Consider the following 12,374-nt stretch of genomic DNA (forward strand, 5'->3'; position numbering starts at 1 on the left):
ATACTGATGAGAAAAACCTAGACCGATTCATGGCTTGCAGATAAAGGTAATTCATGAGATACACTTTTTCACACCATCCCCATTACTTAGGGTATTCACTCAAAAACAATTATCTGACAGGTGAAAGCTATGCTAAGGAGCATTGATTGCAATAATTTCATTACCAGGAAGCTAAATATTTGTAGATTAGTTATTCATTGGTTTTCTCTATTATACATTGTCTCTATCAGGTCTTTGCATTTGTACAGTGGGTCCAGGGAGGTATTATTTTCATTTTTTATTGCATTTTTTTCAAACAACGAATTAGAAGAAGGTTTTGTTCTTGTTTTAACAACTTTGCTGTTTGCATTGAGTTCTATTGTGTATGTGTAAATATATATGTAGGAAATTGTGTTTATTAGTACTATGGGCTCAAGTCTGTCACTTGGTTATATGGTGTTCTCTACATTGGATTTTTTAAATAAATTTATTTTTTATTGGTGTTCAATTTGCCAACATATAGAATAACACCCAGTGCTCATCCCATCAAGTGCCCACCTCAGTGCCCGTCACCCAGTCACCCCCACTCCCTCCTACCTCCCCTTCCATCACCCCTAGTTCGTTTCCCAGAGTTAGGAGTCTCTCATGTTCTGTCTCCCTTTCTGATATTTCCCACTCATTTTTTCTCCTTTCCCCTTTATTCCCTTTCACTATTTTTTATATTCCCCAAATGAATGAGACCATATAATATTTGTCCTTCTCCGATTGACTTATTTCACTCAGCATGATACCATTTTTATTTCATTATCTTCACTTTAAATTGAGTTGTCACTAATATTCTTCACTTGCCAATCCTTGTGATAAACATAAAAATAAATTGTATTTTGTACATTGAGTGCTAATAAATCATCTCTATACATATTTCTCACTTGTTTTCACATCTCTGTCATTCCCTGTGGGCCCTTTTGGCTCTTTGTGATGAAATCTATTTCCAAAAGTTATATCATCTTTGACCATCATCTCTTCTTTACATTTGACTGAAATCACCTTTACCTTCCATAAACATATTTGAATCAATATACCTTTATGTAAGAAAAAAATTATCACTTAGAAATTATTTCCTCCTCAGTTGTAAATGTCATTCTCTCATGTTCCTTTATTCCAAGTCTTTGGTCATTGAATCTGGAATTAGCAACCCATCTTGATAACACTCAATTATTCTTTTATGGCTTTATATACATCAGTTTTAGATTTTCATATACTTTGATTTCACACAGTTGTTTTGAAACCACTATACTTGACCTAATTTCATTCATCCTGACAATCTTTCTTCCTTATGTTCTTAGTGCTTTTCAAATCAGCACAGATGATGCACACATACACATTCACACACCATACAAACAGAAGAGTAGTATCCTGTATTCATCATGAATGCTCTTTAAGCTCTGATGAAGTCTTATTTTCTAACTGTTTCCATTCTTCCTTCTTACTCAGTAATACCTCGTGCACCTCCCTCAGTCAACTAGGGTAGTTCTGAGTCTTTATTTCAACATCTGCATAATATTTCACAATATGGTTGTGCCACTCACACTTTAAAAGTGTTTTCTTTCTCAATACCTTGCTATTATAAAAATCCTACAAAAATATTTGTAGATTGTTATGTTAAAAATCTGGTTCTCTACCAGAGGAGATCTTGTTCCCCAGGAGACACTGAACAATTTGGAGTCATATGAGAGGTATCAGGAGAGGCCAGGGATGCTCTAAACATAGCTACTGAGCCCAGGACACACACCACTACAGAGAACAGACTGGACCAGAATGTCAATAGTACTGAGATTGAGAATCCAAGAACTGAAGAATATGTGTATTTTCATACTTATTCCTATCTTTAGGTTGTTTTCCTAACATTGTAACAGTTTACATTTCTGCCAACAAAATTAGAGAAATTTATTTTGCTACCTGTTTAAACATCCAACCCAATCAGCATGAGAGATCTTTATACTATCCCATAAACTGATGGGTGTGTAAGAGATTTCTTTTTTCCCTGTGTTGTTATTTTATATTTTATCTAAATTCAATTTGACACCATAACACCTAGTGCTCATCTCATCATGTGCCCTCCATAATGCCCATCAATCATTTATCCCGTCCCCCCACCCACTTCCCCTTCTGTAAGGGGGACTTCATTTTTTCCCCCAGAGTTAGGAGTTTCTCATGGTTTGTCTTCCTCTCTAATTTTTCCCCATTCAATTTCCCTCCTTTCCCTTATTGTCCCTTTCACTATTCCACATATGAGTAAAACCATGTGATAATGGTATTTCTCTGATTGACTTATTTCACTCAGCATACCTTCTAACATATGGACCAAAATACACTCAGAACCAAGTAGAGTGTCGTGTTGGGCCACACTGTGAAATTATACTCTCAATTCCTTCCCATTCTGCCCCCATCTTTTGTCTTATTGTTTTGTTTTTGTTTGTGGTCTCTTTATATGTTTTTTTTAATTTTTTTATTGGAGTTCGATTTGCCTACATATAGTATAGCACCCAGTGCTCATCCCATCAAGTGCTCTCCGCAGTGCTCATCACTCAGTCACCCCATACCCTTGCCCAACTCCACTTCCACTACCCCTTGTTCATTTCCCAGAGTTAGGAGTCTCTCATGCTTTGTCGCCCTCTCTGATTTTTGTCTTCTTGTTTTTGTTTTTGCAGTTGTGTTGTTTCTCTATATAAGTTTTGCTTGTTCATATAAATTGTAATTTATCACCCTCTAGTATACAGACCAAAATACACTCAGAACCAGGAGGATCACCATCTTGGTCAACTCTGTGAGACTATATTCTCTTTCCCCCACCACTTCCTCCTAACTTCTTTAAAGTTTTTACTATTTTTTAATTTGTTTTTCACTTTTATGGTATTTTCCTTTCTTTCTTTTTTTAAATTTTTTGGTCCCTGACCTCTTTGTAATTGTCTAGGATGTATTTTATTTAGTTCATGGTTGGTATTTTTGACTCTGCTCACTCATACAATCATACTTCACAGGAAAAATGACTAGAAGGAAGAATTCACCAGAAAAGAAAGAACCAGAAGTAATACTCTCTTCAACGGATCTAATGTATATGGCTTTAAGTAATATGTCAGAGATAGAACTCAGGATTACAATTATAAAACTACTGGTGACTCATGATAAAACAAAAAAGAGTCTAGAGATTCTCTTACTGCAGAATTGAGTTCTAATCAGGCCTAAATCAGAAATACTGTAACTGAGATGCAGTCTAAACTTGGTGCTCTGACAGCTAGGGTTAATGAGTCAGAGGAGAGAGTGAATGACATGGAATACAAGTTGTTGGGGGGGAAAGGAAGCTGAGGAAAAGAGAGGAAAACAACTAAAAGCCCATGAGGAGAGACTGCAGGAACTAAGTGATAGTTTGAGAAAGAATAATATTCATTTTATTGGGATTCCAGAGGATGTGGAGAGAGAGGACCAGAAAGTATGTTTGAACAAATGATGACTGAGAACTTCCCTAATCTGGAGAAGGAAACAGGCATTCATACCCAAGAGGTAAAGAAGACCCCCCAAAATAGACAAAACCCAATCAACACCCCAACATATAATAGTGAAGCTTACAAATTTCAGAGATACAAAGAAAATCCTAAAAGCAGCTCAAGACAAGAGAGCTGCTAATTTATATGGGGAGAAATATCAGATTAACAGCAGACCTATCCACAGAGACCTGGCAGGCCAGAAAGAGCTGGCAGGATATATTCAGGGTACTAAATGAGAAAAACATGCAGCCAATAATACTATATTTAGCAAGGCTGTCATTCAGAATAGAAGGAGAGATAAAGAGCTTCTAGTATAGGCAGAAATTGAAAGAATATGTGACCACCTGTAAGAAATATTAAGGGGGGCCCTGTAAGCAAAGAGGGATCCCAAGAAAACAATCTGCAGAAACAGGGAGTGTATAGATGATACTATGTCACTAAACCCATATCTTTCAATAGTTACTCTGAATGTGAATTGGCTAAATGATCCAATAAAAAATCACAGGATATTGGACTGGATAAAAAGCAAGACCCATCTATATGCTATCTACAAGAGACTCATTTTAGACCTAAGGACACCTTCATACTGAAAATGAAGTGGGAGGAGAACCATTTACCATGCAAATGGTTCTCTAAAGAAAGCCAGGGTAGCAATCCTCATATTGGAATTTAAGCCAAAGACTTAATAAGAGATGAAGAGGGAACACTGTATCACACTTAGAGAGTCTGTCCAAAAAGAAGACCTAACAATTATGAATATGCCCCTTATGTGGAAGCATCCAATTATATCAATTAATAACCAAAATAATGAGATTTTTTTGTTGTCTTCTCTTTTTTTGTATATTTTTATTGGAGTTCAATTTGCCAACATATAGTAAGTATAACACTCAGTGCTCATCCCGTCAAGTGCCCCCCTCAGTGCCCATCACCCAGTCACCCCATCCCCCTGCCCATATCCCTTTCCAATACCCCTTAGTTTCCCAGAGTGAGGAGTCTCTCATGTTCTGTCACCCTCTCTCATATTTCCCCCTCATTTTGTTGTCTTCTTGAACCACCACTAAATTTGAGCAAATATTTATGTACTTGTCACCATGTTCATTGTTAGATGCCCCTGATTATTGTATTCCATAAGTTATATGCCTATTCTGCAGCGAGCAGCATTCCTTTTTTAAAAAGGGTTTTATTTATTCATTTGAGAGAAAGAGCACACATGAGAGCAAGAGAGAGTACAAGCAGAAGGGAGGGGTAGAAGGAGAGGGACAAGGAGACTCCGCATGGAGTAGGGAGCCAAAACTGGGGCTCACTCCCAGGACCCTGGCATCATGACCTGAGCCAAATCCAGATGCTTAACCCACTGAGCCACCCAGGCACCTGATAGCAGCATTTCAAATGCAGTTGACAGATTATTGTTTATTGACTTTTGGTTGATTATATTGTCCATAAAAAGTTTTAAATTTATATACGTAAATATGTCTGTCCATTGGAAGCTTGCTAATTTGAATGTCAGGTAGCATTTTACACTGTTTGGGGGAAGGATCTCTCAACAGCTTGAGTTACTGCCACTCCAGCTTCATCATGGAGGCTAGGAGTGAGGAGTCATGGTAAGAACACAGCCCAGGGACCAATGATCTGGAGTGTATGTGTGCACACATGCATGCATGCAAGAGCACATGTGCATGTATACATGTACCTTGTGGAGTGAGAACAGTCTTCAGAGCAGGGATACATAGTCTAATATTCCAAAGTGACTCTTACAATACATAGGCCAGAACTCAATCACCAGATGGTACTCAGGAGGGACTCTATTTCAAAATCCAGGACTTTTTTGCAAATAGATTATAAAATACAAGAAGCGTGTAATGTGAGTGAGTGACCAGCAGCAAAGTGATCTCTTTCTTTAAAATTGCCTGAAACCATCCCTCATCACTCTCCTGCTTATTCCCCTTCCCACACTTGCTTCCTTTTGTGGATTTGAGTAGCTCAAAGTAGTATAATCCTCAGGACCTCTACAGAGGCCATTCTCTCTGCCAGCACACAGTTTCCCAGACATGTTCACGGCTCCTGCACTCTCTTCCATGGGGTCTCTGTTCAAAGGTCACCTTGTTTACTGGTCTTGCCTGAACTCCAATTACAAAATAGCACTCATATCCACCCTCTCCTTGATACCTGCTCTAATTCTCTTCATAGCACTTGATACCTGCTAATGTATTAATATTTTTATTTGTTTCCATTCTCTTTCCATCATTGGATTATACTGGCTTTTGATTTTCAGGATCCCAAACTCATCACCTATACATTGCCTGGAGAATGTTTGACCCTCAATACATATTCCTCAAATGTACAAAAGATATTTCTAATAAAGCAGTAGCATGTATGACCTCTTTGGGGGAAGGTGGGTAATGAGAACTAATGCCTAATCAGAGATAAAACGGAGGAGGGGAATCTCTTCAAGGAGACAGTCCCTACACAAGATACAGAAATTAACTTCTTGATGGTAAAATAGAAATTATCGTATTTCAGCCATGTGAGCAATGCACTTCATGTAATAATTAATTTCCTTTTCTTCTTCCCTGGGAGTCAGTGCAACCACATGAAACCAGCCAATGCTACACGAATGTCAGAATTCCTTCTTCTAGGGTTTTCAGAGGAACCAGAACTGCAGCCCCTCATATTTGGGCTTTTCCTATCCATGTACCTGATCACTGTGTTTGGAAACCTGCTCATCATCCTGGCCATCAGCTCTGAATCCCATCTCCACACCCCCATGTACTTCTTCCTTGCCAACCTATCCTTGGTGGACATCTGTTTCACCTCCACCACTGTCCCAAAGATGCTGAGGAATATCCAGAGTCAGAGCAAAGTCATCACCTATGCAGGCTGCATCACACAGATGTATTTTTTCATAATCTTTTCAGGTTTGGACATCTATCTCCTGGCTGTGATGGCTTATGACAGGTTTGTGGCCATTTGTCAACCTCTACACTACATGGCCATCATGAACACCAGGCTCTGTGGACTGCTGGTTCTGGTATCCTGGACCACGAGTGTCTTGCATTCCTTGTTACAAACCTCAATGGTGTTGCGGCTGTCCTTCTGTACAGAGGTGGAAATCCCCCACTTTTTCTGTGAACTCAATCAAATGATCCAACTTGCCTGTTCTGACACCTTTCTTAATAATGTGGTAATGTATTTTGCAGCTATGTTGCTGGCTGGTGGTCCCCTCACTGGGATCCTTTACTCGTATTCCAAGATTGTTTCCTCCATTTGTAGAATCTCATCAGCTCAGGGCAAGTATAAAGCTTTTTCCACCTGTGCATCTCATCTCTCAGTTGTCTCCTTATTTTTTTGTACTAGCCTAGGAGTGTACCTTAGCTCTGCTGCTACCCAGAGTTCCCACTCAAGTGCAGTGGCCTCAGTGATGTACACAGTGTTCACACCCATGCTGAACCCGTTCATCTATAGCTTGAGGAACAATGACATAAAGACGGCTCTGAAAAGAATCATTGGGGCTCCAGTGATACTGGGGCTGAAGATGTGCCCAAGATTGCAGGGCTCATAGGGTCAGAGCCAGGAACTGTCATTCTTTGATCAGATTGGGGAAGTAGAATCAGCTTCTTGTATTTATTTCCTGGAATTTCCATTTGTTTGAATTCAATTTCTCCATACATTTAATTAACTTACTTTATGAATATTCTGCTCTGTCCGATAAATTGCAATAGCAGAGAAATCATGAAATCTGTCCCCAAATTTCAGTACAAATGCTTTTCCCTATAATAGGGAAAAGCAGATTTTTATAATTTCTCTCAGTTCTGGTGGCTTTTATATTTGTATCTGTTCACTAAGACTGCATAACCAGCTATTCTGAAAACATGTATCTTCACATAACACCTTTATTATTGAATGAGATTGTCTGGTAGGGAGTTGTTCTGATCTATTCTGAACTACTTATCAGTCCCTACATTGTGTTCCTAAAGGTCACCCATGACGTTGTGTGGGGCTGTAGTTCATGTCTTTCTTCAACTAACAGATGATATTTATTTCCTTTATATATGGAGGTTAATCTTACAGCTTATTGAAAAAGTAAGTTACCAAATATAAATCACATTAATTTAATTTTGCTATTTCTATATCATATGTCACACTTTGCCTTTTCCCAGTGATAAGACATTTCTCTCATCTCTGTCAGGTGTGACCCAGCTACATGTCCTTTTGATCCAATGTGAGTCATAAACCATTAGAATTTTAAATCTACCCCCCCCCCCCCCCCCCCCCCCCCCCCCCCCCCCCTAAAAAAAAAAAAAAAAAAGAATTTTAAATTCTAACTAATTTTTGTAGCATAATTACATACAGTAAACTGCACATATATGAAATGTATAATTTTCCAAAGGGGATTACAGGTGCCATAGTTGAATTATGCATACGGACTGTATGGATCCATTTTTAAGAAAATGCCCAAGAAGTTTTATTTATATTTTTCTGTTATTTTTAAAAATATTACTCACCTGGACATCCATTTCCTTATTACTGAAGGTAATGTAGAACTTGAAATGAATGTTGTGAGAAATAAATAAAATGTTGGATACACTTTTTTTAGTCCAAAGAAAACATTTGAGAGTGAGGAACGTGTGTATGTACATGAATGTGTTCACATGCACATGTTTCTTTCAAATAAATATGCTCACACAAATGTGTGCACATATACACACACTGGATTATAATCCCATCTGTCCTGTTGAAAGAAAAGTTAAAGTTGCAGAAAATGAAATGAAAAGGAATGTTTCCATAAATGTGAAATAGAAAAAATGTAGAAATTTTGACAAAAAGATTTAAAGTAGAATGAGTGATTTGTATAAAAAAAAATTTACAGCAGGGTACCTGGATGGTGCAATCAGTTGAGCATCTAACTCTAAGTTTCAGCCCAGGTCACAGGGTCATGGGATCAATGCCCACAGCAGTCTCCAGACTCAGTGAGGAGTCTGCTTGAGTTTCTCTCTCCCCCCTAACCATCCCCTCTCTCTCTAAAATTAATAAATCATTTTTTTAAATTTAGAGTGAGTTAGTTTTAATAATTAATTACTTTCCCCTTTTTGTATATTTTTCATTGGAGTTCGATTTGCCAACATATAGTATAACACCCAGTGCTCATCCTATCAAGTGCCCCTCTCAGTGCCTGTCACCCAGTCACCCCACCCCCCTGCTCACCTCCCCTTCTACTACCCCTTGTTCATTTCCCAGAGTTAGGAGTCTGTCATGGTTTATCACCCTCTCTGATTTTTCCCACTCATTTTCTCTCCTTTCCCCTATAATCCGTTTCACTATTTTTTATATTCCCCATATGAGTGAAACCATATGACGATTGTCCTTCTCGGATTAACTTACTTCACTCAGAATAATACCCTCCAGTTCCATCCACATCAAAGCAAATGATGTGTACTCGTCATTTCTAATGGCTGAGTAAAAATAGAGCTACCCTATGACCCAACAATTGCACTACTGGGGATTTACCCCAAAGACACAGATGCAGTGAAAAGCTGAGACACCTGCACCCCAATGTTTATAGCAGCAATGTCCAAATTGCCAAACTATGGAAGGAGCCTCGGTTTCCACCAAAAGATGAATGGATAATGAAGATGTGGTATATATATACAATGGAATATTACTCAGGAATTGATTACTATTCCTATCCTAATGCTCCAAAGGCCTCAAAACTAAAGCCATATTTACATTTATGCACTAGGAAATTTTCTGTACCATCGAATAGGGCTGAATATCTCCAAATCAACTCCAATTTCTCTCCTTAATTTGGAATTACAACACAAAACATCTTGGCCAAAGAGAAGCTAACTGAATGCTTTGAGAGGCTTAAACCCAGTTCCTGTGAACAATATCTTATTGGGTAAATATCTGTATTGGATTATTTTCACTCTCGTCACAAATATCCACACTCCCAATTCAAAACAAATAATTCTCTGAAAGTTCTAGAGATCAGAAGCATAAAAGAGGTGTCATTGGCCTAAAATAATGATGGCTGTGGGTCAGGATCCTTCTGCATGCTCTGGAAGAGAGCATCCCCTTTCTTGCTCCTATGTCCAGTGCCCCCCCACATTCCTTGGCTCGTGGCCTTTCTTCAATCTGCAAAACCAGCACAACAGTAGCTTCATATGTCTGACTCCATTCTTCTTCCTCACTCTTCCACATTTAGAGGACCATTGTGATTGTACTAGTCCAATGTGGATAATCCATATTATCTTCTTATTGTAAGATAATGACTAGTAGCTTTATTCAATCTACTGTCTTAATTGCCCGCTTAAGTAAGCTAACATTTTCAAAGGTTCTTCAGGATGACACCTTTTGGAGGCCCTTCTTGTGCCTACTACAAAATCTTTTTCATAGAAATTATTTGATGTCCCTCAAGAGCCCTTCTATTTAAAAAAAAAAATTGAGCACAGAATTTTTCACCACCCAAATACTGAGTATAAAACTCTTCTTTTTCAAATATCTACAAGGAAGATTCCTGGTAGAGACAACCTAAAACTAACTACATCTGTCTCTAACACAGAACCACAGCCTTGCTCTCAAACTGTGCTCACCAGACCAGGACCTGCAGCATCAACACCACCTGGGGGATTATTAGCAATGCAGAGTCTCCAAGGACATCTGGGGAGCTCAATACTTTAAACATCTACTCTTGGTATTTGCTCAGGTCATGATTAAGGTCATGTGATAGAGCCCAATGTTGGGCTCTGCCCTCAGCACAGAGTCAACCTGACATTCTCCTTCTCCCTCTCTCTCTCCCTCTCTGCCTTCTCCTGCTCTTGATCTCTTTCTCTCTCTCTCTAAATAAAAAAAATTAATTAATTAACTAATTAATTAAAACTTTTTAAAATGTGCAGAGTCTCTGGACCCACTGGACAACTGATGAGGCAGAATTTGCATTTTAACTACAAACTTTGCTGATTTGTATGCACAATGAAGGTAGAGAAGACCTGGTCTAGAATCCTATTTCTCCCCTTCTCACTATTGACACTAGGGCTGGATAGTTACTTTCCTGAGTGCTGGCCTATGGGTTACAGCTGTCTGGTAGCAGCCCCTCAGACATGGCCAATGATCCTAGTTGAGAACCACCATGTCAGAATTTCATAATTTTAATTTCAACATTCTGACAGATCTGGCAGATCTATTTTTAACTCTTTGAGGAACTTCCACACAGTTTTCCAGAGTGGCTGCACCAGTTCGCATTCCCACCAACAGTGCAAGAGGGTTCCCTTTTCTCCGCATCCTCTCCAACATTTGTGGTTTCCTGCCTTGTTTATTTTCCACATTCTCACTGGTGTGAGGTGGTATCTCATTGTGGTTTTGATTTGTATTTCCCTGATGGCATGTGATGCAAAACATTTTCCCATGTGCTTATTGGCCATGTCTATGTCTTTCTCTGTGAGATCTGTTCATGTCTTTTGCCCATTTCATGATTGGATTGTTTGTTTCCTTGCTCTTGAATTTAGTAAGTTTCTTTGCTCTTGAATTTAGTAAGTTCTTTATAGATCTTGGATACTAGCCCTTTCTCTGATAGGTCATTTGCAAATATCTTCACCCATTCTGTAGGTTGTCTTTTAGTTTTGTTAACTGTTTCTTTTCCTGTGCAAAAGCTTCTTATCTTGATGAAGTCCCAATAGTTCATTTTTGCTTTTGTTTCTCTAGCCTTAATGGATGTATCTTGCAAGAAGGCAATTTACACGTTTAATGCAATCCCTATCAAAATACCATGGACATTCTTCAGGGAGTTAGAACAAATTATTTTAAGATTTGTGTGGAATCAGAAACCACCCCAAATAGCCAGGGGAATTTTAAAAAAGAAAACCATAGCTGGGGGCATCACCATGCCAGATTTCAGGTTGTACTACAAAGCTGTGGTCATCAAGACAGTGTGGTACTGGCACAAAAACAGACATATAGATCAATGGAACACAATAGAGAATCCAGAAGTAGACCCTCAACTTTATGGCCAACTAATATTCAACAAAGGAGGAAAGACTTACCCACTGGAAAAAAGACAAGTCTCTTCAATTAATGGTGCTGGGAAAATTGGACATCCACATGCAGAAGAAAGAAACTAGACCACTCTCTTTCACCATACACAAAGATAAGCTCAAAATGGATGAAAGATCTAAATGTGAGACAAGATTCCATCAAATCCTAGAGAAGAACACAGGCAACACCCTTTTTGAACTTGGCCATAGAGATAACTTTAAATCAAGGTTGTAGTCAAGTGCTGAGAAGTTTAGACCTCTGGAAATAGGAGAATAATTAATGGAGAAAAAGTATGAAAACTGAATCACCTGATGTACAGTGGGGTCTCCTAGGAACAGAGAATCAGCCAGGAATATTTCCATTCTGTCCAGACTAGTATACCCCGGAGAAATCATGTGCTTAAAGGCTGGAGCGCCAAGAGAGAAATGTGCTTAATGAGCAACGTGGGTAACTGTAAATACCTCTTCTGCTACAGAACCTCAGAGTGTGCATTTTGGTTGGACAGAACATCATTGTTGCTTTTGGAGTCATAAGTCTGGCTAGGAGACCAATGCATGAGACCTTCCCGCTGTCTTGTCGGGGACGGAGTTTAATCTCCATCATCAACTATCCAGGGAGGAATTGTGACTTGCAAAGGGAAAACTTGCTCTCTGAGTTCCCATGCAGGTGAGTTCAATAGCCCATCAGACACTGCAGGAGAGGATCAGAGGGATCTGAAGGCAAGAACTTGTAGTGCTGAGTGCTGAGGGCAGCACTCAGGAAAGTAACTATCCACTGAGGCCACTGAGAATCCATTCAGCATAGCCCAGAATGCAGAGATCA

General features: G+C 39.0%; 1 protein-coding gene across 1 annotated transcript; it reads left to right on the forward strand.

Annotated features, from left to right (window-relative positions):
• Positions 1-6,108: 6,108 nt before the first annotated feature.
• On the forward strand, positions 6,109-7,083 carry LOC121495084 (olfactory receptor-like protein OLF4). Its single transcript, XM_041762377.1, has one exon. The coding sequence runs from the start codon at positions 6,115-6,117 to the stop codon at positions 7,081-7,083; it is 969 nt and encodes a 322-aa protein (XP_041618311.1). The 5' UTR covers positions 6,109-6,114.
• The last annotated feature ends 5,291 nt before the right edge of the window (positions 7,084-12,374 follow it).

Source organism: Vulpes lagopus, chromosome 7 (assembly GCF_018345385.1).
Source record: "Vulpes lagopus strain Blue_001 chromosome 7, ASM1834538v1, whole genome shotgun sequence".
Lineage (NCBI taxonomy): Eukaryota > Metazoa > Chordata > Mammalia > Carnivora > Canidae > Vulpes > Vulpes lagopus.

What these genes read in the sequence shown, in the direction of transcription:
- LOC121495084 (XM_041762377.1), top strand. Translation starts at nt 6,115, where the DNA reads ATGAAACCAGCCAATGCTACACGAATGTCAGAATTCCTTCTTCTAGGG.